Source organism: Callithrix jacchus, chromosome 1 (assembly GCF_049354715.1).
Source record: "Callithrix jacchus isolate 240 chromosome 1, calJac240_pri, whole genome shotgun sequence".
Taxonomy (NCBI): Eukaryota; Metazoa; Chordata; class Mammalia; order Primates; family Cebidae; genus Callithrix; species Callithrix jacchus.
This window is the reverse complement of record NC_133502.1, coordinates 98322045-98335446: the sequence shown is the minus strand read 5'-3', so window position 1 is coordinate 98335446 and position 13402 is coordinate 98322045. Positions and strand designations below refer to the sequence as shown.

The window sequence follows — 13402 nt, the reverse complement described above, 5'->3', positions numbered from 1 at the left end:
CACAGGGCAGCAGTGAAGGTTTTGGCCTAGAAGCTGTTAGGAGCAGGTGTGAGCAGACGGCCTCCCCAGCTATAGGAAAAGCTCCCTTAGGCTCCTGTGGTGCCTCCAACCCTGAGAGAGATGGTTTCCTTGTGAGCCTGCCAGGATGAATTAGCTGGAGAGGGCACCCCAAGTCACTGAATGAGCTGACTTGTGTTTCTGATGGTTTCATATTGACCGATGTTATAGTACATCTGCCCCAAATAAAAACTGTGGCTTAAATGTAAATTTTTAAGCCACTTTTTTTGGACAGTAGTTCAGTGGCATTTTCGTCCCAGAACTCTTCATGGTTTAATCTGGTAAATCAGTGTCATGGTACCTGTTTAGTTACTGTTTTCCTACCGGCTGTTGTGGATTACTGTAACCTATGAAAGATCTGAGACCTAACATAAAATATATATTGATATTAATTAAATTAGTTGGAAGAAAGAAAGTTGTCAGAAAAAAAAAACCACCCCTTGCTTCTCCTGGGAATTGTGTTTACCACTATACCAACTATCAAATTACCTTGGCTATGTCTGTGCCAGTTTTAGCTCATTTTTAACAACAGAAGAAGTTTCCAAAATTTGCAGAACAGGTAAAAGTAACTTAAAGACAACGTTAATTTTAAATTGTCATTTCTGTGTCATTTTGCACACCATTTCTGTGTGCTACTCTCTTGGTAGCATTTATTTGATGAGGTTCATTTTAGAGATCACTATGCATGGAATCTCACACATCTCCTATTCATGTAGGAGATTAGTTGGAGCATTAAAGTCTCATGAGCCAGTATTAAATCTGGTGTCATAAAATCTTTCCATGGGCCAGTGCAAGATTGGAGCTTATTCAGGATGGGATCAATTGGAAAAGGGGTCAAACGACCAGGAGCAGCATAGCTGATGGTTGCCAGGAAAAGATGCTGGTTCAGTTTCATGGACTTTCTGTTTTCTTAAGACAATATGAACATTCAAAATTTTTTTAATGTGAAAATTTCCAATTTTAAATGTTTGTGACTAATAAACATTTTCTAAAAAATAAAGCACCCTTGCTGGCCAGCTCCAGACCACATGCTTTTGACTGTGACCTCTTTTGGTAGACCATCAATTGCTAAGATTTACCCATCATGCTACTTGTAGGCTGAGATCCAGCCTTGCATGCAAGGCTATGCTAACAAGTCGAATTAAACTTATGGTTTCCGTATAGAGACCTATATATTTTATGTTTTATGCAGAAAGAAAATCTTAAGTTTTTTTTTTTTCATGATTTTCTCATCATAAACTGTGGTGGTCCCTGCTGGAAATCACCATATTGGTAGAAACAGTTCAGAAAAATGTTACATAAACACTCAGCGAGAAATACAGAGTGTAATTTTTTTCTTTATAATATTTTGAAGGTTTTTTTTTTCTTATAATTTATGTACTGACGAGAACTGAAATATTATCAATTCAAATTTCCTTCTGCAGTAGAGGCTGGGTGACATTAAGCTCACCAGCTAGTTAGTAACCAAGCCAGGCCTTGAACTAGGTCTGCTCATTTTAAATAATGATTAGCGTTAATCGAAATTCTCATATGCATACTGGTTTTCTAATTTTCCCAACAACCCTAGGAGGCAGTTACTGTTGTTACTGCATTTTGCAGACAAGGAAACTGAGGCAGAGGGACTTGCCTCAGGTCATATAGCCATAAGAGGTGAAGCTAGTACAGTATGTTTAGCCCTCATCCTACACTACCAATTATTTTCCAGGCACTCAAATTCTTAAATTCCCAGAATATTTGGGTTGTTTTAATAAGCAGCAGGTTTCAGAGGATGGCATTGTGTAAGACTCTGAAGATTTCTTGTTTATCTCCTATTGTTGTTCTATGTAGATGTAATACAGGACACCATCCTAAAAAGTGTCCTTGTTCTTTTCCATTGACTGTTGTGTTTGGGCTATGATTATTTGTAAAGGTCCATTGTAAAGAACTCTAGAACTTATTTATGATTGAAGGTGCTGGATTTACAAGTCTCCAGTCCTAGAGTGTGGTACAGCGGCTATGGGCTCAGGCTTCAGAGGCAGGTGCATCTGGGTTCAAATCCTGTTTTGGCAGCTACGTGACTTAGGGGAAGTGACCTGGCATGGTGAGGCCCCAGTTTCCTCTTCCGAAAAATGGAAACGATCATGGAACTCTCCTGGTACCATTGTTTTGTTAGGAGACAGTCTCAGGAGACGGTCTCTGGGTAGCCTTCTGCCTAACAACAGCACTCCACAGAGAGGTAGTTACTGGTGCTACTTCAAAGATCATGGCCAAAAAGAAGCTGAAAACTGAAAATGCCACTGCTGAACAGCATGCAGCAGTAGGCTCTTCACATTTAGATTTTGGGCTTGCTCATTTAGCATTCTTTTCATTCATGTCCTCATGGTTGGGGGGCATACTCACTCAAGAATAGAGCCACAGCTGAGAGTTCAATCTTGCACATCACCTGCACTGGCTCATGGACTGACTTTCAAAACTCTTTCTCAGGATTTTTGCTGAGAAATTGAAACTGCTTGGCTGTTGAAGGGACCAAGAGAAGTTTTTTGTTTGTTCATTTGCTTTAAAGAAAAGGATTATTCTGCTACCTATGAAAGAAATCTTAGAGCAGAGAGAATCCTATCAGAGTTGAAATGCCACGACTGTAAGCCTGGACACTTGAGTTCTATCTTCTTTCATCAAATCTAACCTATCAATCAATCATCTCCCTATCATCTATCTATCTAGAGATGATAGATAGATAGACAGATTTGATTTGATAAAAATCTATCTATGTATCTATATATTGATCTATGTATAGGAAGGAGGCTGAGGTAGCAGGAAGCGATTCCATTGTGAAGAGACACCATCTGAAATATTCACAGCTGCTTCCATTTCATTTTGATGTGTTGCTAAAGTACAGTTCAGGTAATAGAGTCTAAAGGGGAATATTTCTTTTGAGTAATACCACTGTTAAGCTAATATACATAAAGAAAAGATGCACTAGATATTTACTCCTTGTTGCTTGAAGAGATTACCCAGAGGAATTATTTGATAACTTGCTAAAGCAAATGTAAAATCTTTTAAAATGTGATGAGGACCCTTTTCAGGAACCTGTAATTCAAAAATGTTTCTGTGAATTTTCTCTAAAATTACCTCTTTTCTCTTATTTTCCAAAAAGCCAGCTATAAACTGTTCGTTAAGCCAAAGAAGAGGAAATTCTTTACCCTCAGGAAAATGTCTTAGTAAAGGTCCTAAATGTCAAATTGAGATTGGAGAAGATTTGGTGACAACACAAAACAGGATGACAAATAGCATGTACTTTGTTTATGTTCTAATGCTTTTGTTTTTTTCATTTTTGTTTTAGAGACAGAGTCTAGCTCTGTCACCTAGGCTGGAGTGCAGTGGTGCAATCTCAGTTCATTGCAACCTCGAACTCCTGGGTTCAAGCGATTCTCCTGCCTCAGCCTTCTGAGTAGCTTGGATTACAGGTGTGTAGCACCATGCCTGGCTAATGTTTGTATTTTTAGTAGAGATGGGGTTTCACCATGTTGGTCAGGCTGATCTTGAACTCCTGACCTCGTGATCCGCCCCCCTCAGCCTCCCAAAGTGCTGGGATTACAGGCGTGTGTGTTTCTTCTAATTTTTATCTGTCCACTTTCTGATCACTCTTCAAAGCTTGAACTCAATGCCCTTTTACCTTTTAAGCCTTTACTGACATATATAAGTAAACATATATTTGTAATTATATTTTGTAGTTCCTTCCACTGCGCTTTCACAGGGCAGGTGCATGCACTTCTGTGTAGAACTTTTTCTTTTTGGCTCATCATATCCTGTAGCAATGTCCTCTGTCTCCCCTTAGAGCGTCATCTCCTTCAAGATCCAGAATCACTGGATCTGAAGCGTCTTGGAGGCCATTTCTAGTCTTACATTCCTGACAAATAGGGGTTCTGTGACAAACGAATGCTTACCTGCTGAGGGCAATTATTATTATTATTATTATTATTATTATTATTATTTTAGACAAGATCTTGCTCTGTCATCCAGGCTGGAGTACAGTGGCGCTATCTTGGCTCACTGTAGCCTTGACCTCATGGGCTCAAGTGATCCTCCCACCTCAGTCCCGCAAGCAGCTGGGACCACAGGCACCTTCCACCATGCCCAGTTAATTTTTAAATTTTGTGTGGACAGGGTCTTACTATGTTGCCTAAGCTGATCTCGAATTCCTGGGCTCAAGCAATCCTCCTGCCTCAGCCTCTCAAGTGCTAGGATGGCAGATGTGAGCCACTGTGGCCAACTGGTTTTTATCATTTAAAAATAAATAAATATATAGTTGGTTTGAATATGTTGTATTCTTATAATCTGAATTAGCTTTTAGATTGGGCAAATTTTGGGTTCAAAATCAGCTTTCCACCCCCCTCTTTTATTGTCTTTCCTTTGTTTTCTTGTTTTCTGCATGAGAAATGAAGCTATGTCCTATGATGGTAATAAACTCCAGGTGGAGGCTCAGTGTACCTTTTTGAGAGCCCTAAGTCAGCAGACATTCCTTGAGCATCAGCTCTATGTTAGGAAATAGAGATCAGTGAGATGAGTGAGACCCTTACATTTGAGGAGCTAGCAATTCAGTTATGGAGTCAGATAGATTAATAGAAGAATAAAATTGAGGGTACAAAGAGTACCTCCCATTGCTCTAATTCTTAATTGCAAACTTACAAGTACAATGAATGCTAAAAATGCTTGCCAACTGATGGAATACAAATATTCTGATTGGAAAAAGCATTTTTGGTGTTGCCTACCAATCACTCAAGCAGTCTTGGAGAGCCCTGGGATAGATTTAGATGTGTACATTGAGAAGACCCTAGCATATGAGATCCAATCTTTAGGGCAGTAGTTAATGGCCTTGAGATGTAGTAAATGTGCAAAAAACAGCAACAAAAACAGCCCTCATAATATGAGGTCCTAGCAAGAGTCCTGTATATGGACTTGATAAGGGAGGAAGGCACATTCTGGGCAGAACAGGATGATTGAAGACCACCAGTGACTCCTGGCAGATTACTAATAAAGAGTGAGGGCCAGAGACCCTGGAAGGCTGAGGAAGTGAGAGAAATTCTTAAGGAGTACCAAATTTAACAAAAACAACAAAAATCTGAATCCACCACATCTCTTGGTCACTATGTAAGGGCCACTGACTTGCCTAACAGAGCATGAAGGTGACATCTGCAGGTGTGGGAGTGGAGGGAAGCTCAATTTTCTGAGAAGCCCAAAGCTCCATGGACCTTATGCAAGATTCCTGTAAGGCAAGTGAGGGGACATGGGCTCTGGGGGTGGAGGGGCTGTGCCTGGAAGCCCCTGGACCTAAGCTTTCTAGAGCAATGGGCCTAGGTTGGAGGAGTTTGAGGTTGACATGGAGAGAAAGCTTCTGGTTGGGGTGTGTGCCACAATTCTTGGCCTTCCCACTGTTCCCTTGGGGGAATGGCACCCTTTTTGGAGATGTGTTTTATTAAGCAGAGCTTAACTCAATGAAGAGCCCACAGTCACTACACTTTAACAGGGGCAGTGGAGAGTGGTTTTCTGGGGGAGAGCCTGCAGCTTGCCTTTGGGTGGCCCTGACCTGGCTCTTCCTTGCTCCTTCCTAACCCTGTGCCTTTGAGATCAGTCACCCTGAGGCAGAGAGCAGGAGAGGCCCGGGGCTATGGAGATCCTCCTGGAGGCAGGTGGAAGTCACCAGGAGAGGGCACCGCAGCATGCACCTTGGTCTTCTGTTTCTGCCCGGAGGCTGTGGGGCAGGAAAAGAAAGCTGTTAGCTGTTTGCTGTTTGGGTGGTCCAGGGAACCAAGAACTTGAGCTCAGGTGTGTTTGTCCACTGAGTCTCTGAGAAGCCCTGGGGTCTGGCTTTCCTGCAGTTATTTCCTTTGTGTGGTTGTTGCAGTCTCTGTCTCTCTTTCCTCTCTCCCTCCCATCCTTTCTTGCTCTCTTTCTCTTTCTTTTCTTCATAAATTTTTAAAAGTCAAAAAAGTATAATATAATAACTTTATATAATTACATTCAGGAATTATAGTTTCATGTTTTTATCTTTTTGTTGCAAGTCATTTCTCATATAATAAAATAGTTTAATAGTTTAATAACATAAATGGTATAAAGAGTTTAAGTGTGTGTGTGTGTGTTTAACCCCAGACCCACTCTCTTTTCCTAAGGCAACTTTCCTTGGAATCATCTTTCTATACTTTGCATATGTACTTGACTGTGAATACTATGTGGTATTATTTTTTGTGTATTTTTAAAAGTTCACATAGATTGTTTTATATTACATGTGCATATCAGTATACAGTTTTGCTTATCTTCTTTCTCATTTAGTATGGCTGTGTCTTTCTGCTCAAATATGTAGATCTGATTTAATCTAATATATACATATATATTTAACACACCTTATTTTAAACAATTTCTATTTCTTTATGGATGGACACTTGGGTTGTTCCAGCTTTTGACTCTATGACAACAAATATTGTAATATTCTACTGATCATATTACAAGACTATTCTTGAATCTGTGTATGAGAATTTTTCTTGGGTGAATACCTGGAATGGAATTGCTGGGCCACAAAGGGTGCTCATTTATAATTTTCCAAGATACAGGCCAAGTGCTTTTCAAAGTAGTTATAACAATTTACACTTCCTCCAAAAATGTCAGAGAAATGTCGTCACATCCATGGAAATGTTTTGCATTGTCAGACTTGAAACATTTTGTCAATCTAGTGAGAGAGGAATAGTATGTCATTGTTATTTTAATTTGCATTTCACATTTCTTAGGAGATGAGCAACTTTTCATGTTTCTTGATCACTGAAATTTCCTCTCTGTGAATTCCCTGCTCTATTCACCTTACTGGCTTCTTTTTTAACCCCGATTTGATTCTTCGCTTAGTGGTGGCTAAGGAGAGTTTCTTAGGGGATAGATTTCCTGAGCAGTTTGTAGCTAGCGTCTATATCGTGGACATGACTACATGTAGTAGCTTCTGAGGGGAATTCTTGGGATCTACTACTGGAGGAGCCCTTGCTGAACTTTTAATCCAGCTCTTCTGTTGGTCTTTCCATCTTGACAAGAAGAAAAATTTATTTATTTTTCCAGCGCATTCTTGCCCCACAGTAGAAAAGTATTCTCTAGTGACTGTTTTTCAACACTTCTTTTCATGGTGCTTTTGATGGTTTTCAGCAAAATCTCCTGTCTGGTGTTAGATTTCAGAATAATGGTGCTTTGCTTAATTGGCTCATTTTCATCTCTTGAATACTGTGAGCTTACCATTGACCAAATGTATCCTCATCTCCTTCTTTTTTGGGCACTGGTGACTAGAAAGCATAGAATTAAGCTTATGTGTGTACGTTTTTTCCCCTAACAAGTGTATGCACTTCTAAACTGAATTCCTGGCTCTGTTGATATCTCTTTATTTATTATTTATTTTTATTTTTACATTAAATTATCTTTTTTCATTTTTTTGCAGCCCACCTTGTTTTGTGCAATCCATTGGCATCTCTACCAATGGATTTATTTGCTGGTTCATTGTATTCTATTGAATAAAACTGAGGAGTTTATGAATTAAATGTCTGATGAAAAACGAAAATAAAGGCCATAAGTAACAAAAAGTTAAAGATGAGCGCTTTGTGCAGATCACAATGGAATCCCCACTGAGTTCCGGGTTCTTCTCGTGAGCATGGAGGATACAAGGATGATCCAGGCAACGAGTGAGGAAGAACTTCAGTGACTTCAGGGCAGTGACAGACCCCATGCTCACACAGCTGGAAGGAGTGGACAGGCTTGTCTGGAAGTCCAGATTGTGACTACAAAGGAAAACTTGCCCACATTATCAATCCTTTTTTCTGTCAGTTGCATGAGAAAAAGTATTAACACTCAGGGCTCTTTGGAATGCAGTTCTTATTGTGAGATCATTTAGAAGAGTGAGGTCACTGTGGTCTCCATTGAAAATGTTGGTGAAAAATCTTGCAAAAATGTATTTAAAGTGTGATAACTCTGAAACATTTGATGTTAAAAATTGAGCTTTCCTTTCAAGTCTTAAAATGTTTCCTTCTTCTGTGTGTGGTGGGAGGAGAGAAGGGAATGAAGGCTTCCTGCACATCTATTAAGTGTGCCAGGCCCTGGGTATCAGGGACAGCAAAGATTATTTTGAGAAGTCACCCTTCTATCTTGGAGGCTGCTTTTTTTATGTAACAGGGGATAATGTTTGTGTGGATGCTTTAAAAATTATTTCTCTTTGGTGTAATTTTGTCTTCTCAGAGAGTCTACTTATTTTTATTTTTAAAATTTATTTTCTAAAAAGAGGTACCCAACCCTTACTATACATCTTGTCTTCATTTTCTTTCACACAGTGGGTACCTATAGATGCTGTATGTTCCTCTCCATCATTTAATATTTTTTTCATTTTAACTCAGGTTGTTAGCAGCAGGGCTACATATTTGTTTTCAGTGTCTTAATTGGAATATGTTACATATCTTAAATTTTTTCCAAAAAGAAAAGGGAGAATTCATCCTGGCATAATTTCTTGTAGTGCCTTTGTAACTTCAAGTGTGGTTCATCTGTTTCTCCATCTGTCCATCTATCCATCTATCCATCCTTTGAGTACTTACCTTGTACTGGGTACTGAGCTAGGTGCTGTGATGCATAATAACAGTTATAAACAGATCTCTCTCAAAGACATTGTTATCTAAGAAAACTGAATAGATAAGTACTTAATTATAGTACAAGGTGGAGTATAGGAAATTCCATTATAGTGGTTTTAATAGCTATTTGCTTTTATCACTAGGGACTTTATTGATAGCAAATGACAGAAATTAAGATCAACTTAGGTTAGCGACATCTAGCCTTAGAGACAGTTGTATCTAAAGGCTTAAGTGGTATTTTTAGAATTCTGTCTTTTTATCTCTGTTTCTTTCTGTGGACTGACTTTATTCTTGGACAGTCCATTTCCTTTAGCAGAAAATTTCCCCATGGAAGCCCCAGGCCTGTACTGTCCTTCAGCTATGATCCCAGAAAAAGACAGATACTCTCTCTCCCAGCATTCATTTATTGAATCTCAGGGAAGACTCCTCTTGGTGTAACTGACATCATGTGCACATCACTAAACCCACCAATGTGGCCAAAGGGATGGGGTTTTCTCTCTGTTCACCTCTGTGTTAGAGGACTTAGCGGGTGGGGGAGGGAGGAGGGTTCCCACGGAGAATGCACTAAGGCCATATGGGGTTTGTAAAATATCGATCATCAAAGGAAAGATTGATATTGTTACTGACAAAGGCATAAGGAGGAGATGCTGGGCCAGGAAAAGAGAGAGAAAGGAGGAAAGGGAAGGGGGAATGCATTTTAGTATTTTTAGGAGGTAGAGGAGGCAGTGACTGTCTCTCTTGAAATTTGAGGAAATATCTGACTTTTCTTGTGCAATGATTACAGCAGCATCTCTGTGGCTCTCACTGTAACAGTGGAAACACCTTTGAGAGGAGTAGATACATTTCCATGGTATTTTCACCTATGTACACTGGTGGTACCCTGAAAGGAAAGGAAAAGTGAAATTATTATTGGGTGAAAGAGTGATAAGACATGAGGAGAAATGAAACCCAGTGAATGGGTTACTGATCATGAAACCTGGTCAGTCATGGTTTCTTCTCAGTCATGCTCAATTTTGCTCTCCTCACCATATTTTTTTTAAATGGCAAGGCTCAGATGAGTGTGGAGGGAGCACCTTGGACACCTGAGTGAGGTGGATGGGAGTTCTTCTTGGTCCTCCCTATATTCTGAGTCACTGTGATTCACTCTCTGCTTTGTTGCAGTTTTATCGCAAATCAGAAAAGGTTAGAAATCATCAATGAAGATGATGTTGAAGCTTACGTGGGACTGAGAAACCTGTGAGTACTTGGGACTGTGCACGTTATCCCAGAGATTTTTCCTCTACTCTGGCCAGGCAGGCATTCACTGGCTAGTTCTAATATGTATGAAATGATGTGTTTTCACAGGACAATTGTGGACTCTGGATTAAAATTTGTGGCTCATAAAGCATTTCTGAAAAACAGCAACCTGCAGCACATGTAAGTAGAGATTGATTCTTTTGCTTCCCAGGACCCAATTTGTTCAATATTTTCCCCCTCTGTTTATTTTCCTTCTTTTCCAACTGGAAACCTCCCTTTTTAAAGTTAGTATAGCTGTGATAATAGCTTAGAAACATTAGCTCTGATTTTGTTTGATTTTTGAATAGCTTCAGAGGGGTACTTAGAACAGGCTGTTTATTCCCTTTCATGAATTTCTGGGCCAGTTCCATCTTGGACAGAGCAGTAGGGCTAGCAGCAAGGAATCTGATGTGAAAACTGTGTCCTTGCACAGAGTTCTTGGTTTTCTTCCTTGGAATCATGACATGCTCCCTGGAAGACATCAAACTAATGGAATTGAATGAAGCTGACTTGGCCTTGGCCTTTGTAGGGAAATAAAAATTACTGGTGCTTTCCCCCCCTAAATAGGGTTCTCTTTTGAACCTTCATTTTCCCAAAGTTGTCTGTCATGGATTGATAAAGGTAGAGAAAAATCAATCATGGGACATGCCAAAGGTACAGAAAATTATTAACAATGGGAAATGTTTCCCCAAAGTCTTATTGATTTTGTCCACTGAAGTCAAATGGAAATATGGAAAATGGGAACTGTTAACTTGTTTGTTGCTAAATTCTCTAGATGATGGCATTTAAGTCCATAAGGTGCGGCTTTCCTGAGAGTTGTCTTTATTAAACTAAAGATCACCTAAGTGCAGAATATTTATGCATCACTGAGCTCAGATTTGTACTCCCATAACGAGTTTTTAGTGCTTTTGACAGAAGGTTGTTGCCTGCATTCATTGATGCTATTTTGCTGGGCCAAATTCTCTTTAAAATGATACCTTACATGTCATAGTCTACCTGTGGGAGCCTCACCTTGATTATTTCACATGATCTTCTTCTGACAATTGGTAGGGAAGATAGATCTTTTTAATTCACATTTCACAGGTAAAATAAGAGTGAGGAAGTTCTAGGACTTGCTCAGATTCACAGGTTGTAAGTGGCAGAGTTATGTCTCCATGGCCAACCCTTCTCCATGTTCTTACAATAAGAGTACAGGAAATAAAACTGTGTCATCTATATAATTAGAGAATCAGACTTTCTTATAAGGTTTGTCCTCTTTTTTTTTTTTTTTTTTTTTTTTGAAAAGAACAGTTTCTTAACTGATTTCCATGCCAGTTATAAAGGAAACCATTCTTGGCCAGCGCAGTGGCTCACACCTGTAATCCCAGCACTTTGGGAGGCCAAGGCAGGTGGATCATGAGGTCAGGAGTTCGAGACCAGCCTGACCAACATGGAAAAACCCTATCTCTACTAAAAATACAAAATTAGCCAGGCGTGGTGGCACATGCCTGTAATCCCAGCTACTTGGGAGGCTGAGGCAGGAGAATCGCTTTAACCCAAGAGGCAGAGGTTGCAGTGAGCCAAGATTGTGCCATTGCACTCCAGCCTGGGCAACAAGAATAAAAATCCCTCTCAAAAAAAAAAAAAAAAAAAAAGAAAGAAAGAAACTATTCTCTTAGAAGTGGATTGCCTGGACACTCTATTGAAATTTGTTGATATTATGGAAAATAAGAATTTCATAAAGCCAATATCACAGCTTCATATTTTATAGGTGGCATTAATGTTGAAGTCACTTTAAAAATAAAGAAAATAAAGTCTGTAAATTAAGACATAAAACATTCTGAAAAAATGTGATAAAACTCCAGGGAACTTTATTAACACATTTCAATTAAATGCTTTTTGGAATCATCTCTGCAGTCTGCACAAATCTGATGGCTGCGTAGGCCTTGATAGCATAAACAAGAGAGAAGCTGGATAGAAGAAAAAGGCGAAGTGCTCTAACGCAGTCACTTAGATGTAATTAATGGCCTCAGTGGTTAAGTTCTGGTATTTTCATTACAGTTGACCTTACACCCAAATTACTCAACAACTGCATTTTACTGGCTCTTTTATCACATCACTGCTCCTAATGTTGTGATTTGGACAGTGGGCTCTAACTAATTATAGTTTTATTAATAGACTTACTTATTACTTCACTTTACTTTGTATATTTTCCTTGTTGCATGCTATTTCTGTGAATATGAAAGCCACCTTGTATATTTTTTTATGTTGATATAGGACAAGAGAATTTTAGTGGTATTCTTTGTGCAGTACACAGCTTATATAAAGCCAAATATCTATCCCTATAAGAGAAGAATTATTTAAAGATGAGAAGCTAAAGGGACATACGTATCTTACACAGTTTTCTTAAGAAGCAATAGTTGAGATGTCGATCATTGATCAAATTACAAAAACGCTACTGATATTTGTAGCCTTTAGTGTATAGTAAGACAGGGAGAAATAGGCAAGTATCAGGCAATTATGAAGAGGTCATCGGATGGCAGTAAGCTTTGTATATTCACATGACAAAATAGGCTCTTAATCAGCAAAATATGAAATTAAATTAAGTTTGCTTTTGAAACAGTAGGGAGGAAGGAAGGAATTAAGTCAGGTGTCTGCCTTTCCGGATCTTAGACCTAACCTCTGCTTATGATGGAGGACTCTGGGGACCAGCTTGTTTGGTGGTCCCCTGATTTTTCACATGCAAATTGCACTCTTATCGCAAATATTAACACAGTGGGGTGCAAGGGAACTGATAACAAAATATGTATTAAAAGCTGTTTCGCTCTGTCCCGTGGATATACTGATGATCTTTCTGAGTTTCCCCAGCAATATAAAAATGCATGCCAAATCAGTCTATTTTACTAATAGGGAAATTCAAATGGGATCCTCTCTCTCACTTTCACCAAGTCTCCGCCTATCCTGCCCATTGTAGCATCAGGTGGGGACTGCTCAGAGCCCAGAGACTAGTCACTGAGTTATTTCTTGATGCCTTTAATTCCTGCCCAGCCCCTAAGAGCCCAGGGACTGTGAGAAAAGCTGGTATTTGTGTTTTCCAGGGACTTTGCAGAGGTGCTAATTAGCTCCCTTGCAAAGCTCTATAATCAAACAGTAAGAGGATTGTTGATTTTTTTTCCCCTCCCCTCTTCCTCCTTTTTGGCTTTTGGCCCTAATAATAAGTATGGCTCATAAGACTCATCTTGTTCTTTGGCCCATAAACCCGCTCTTTGCAGTGCTGCTGGCAGCCCCACAGAGGCAGCAGCTCTGCGGGGCGGCATTTTACCAGCAGAAAGGGAGAACCTTCACCCTAAGCTTCCCCTTTCTTCGCTGCCTCTCTCCACCTTTTTCCTTAGGAGGAAAGCAGGTTTTTGGTTTTTAGTTTCTTTGTTTTAGAAAGATTGGGACTTCTGATGAAGATGAAAACATTTGCGCCT

The 13402-nt window shown here is 39.5% G+C and overlaps 1 protein-coding gene across 14 annotated transcripts in view; it reads left to right on the top strand.

The window, feature by feature from the left end:
* Positions 1 to 13402, top strand: part of NTRK2 (neurotrophic receptor tyrosine kinase 2) — a 352900-nt gene that overhangs the window by 23455 nt on the left and 316043 nt on the right. For all 14 annotated transcript variants that reach the window (XM_078367487.1, XM_078367483.1, XM_035303487.3 and 11 more), the window contains 2 exons: positions 9837 to 9911; positions 10020 to 10091. In XM_078367487.1, the coding sequence (XP_078223613.1) occupies positions 9837 to 9911; positions 10020 to 10091 (147 nt within the window). The remainder of the gene's footprint in view (positions 1 to 9836; positions 9912 to 10019; positions 10092 to 13402) is intronic.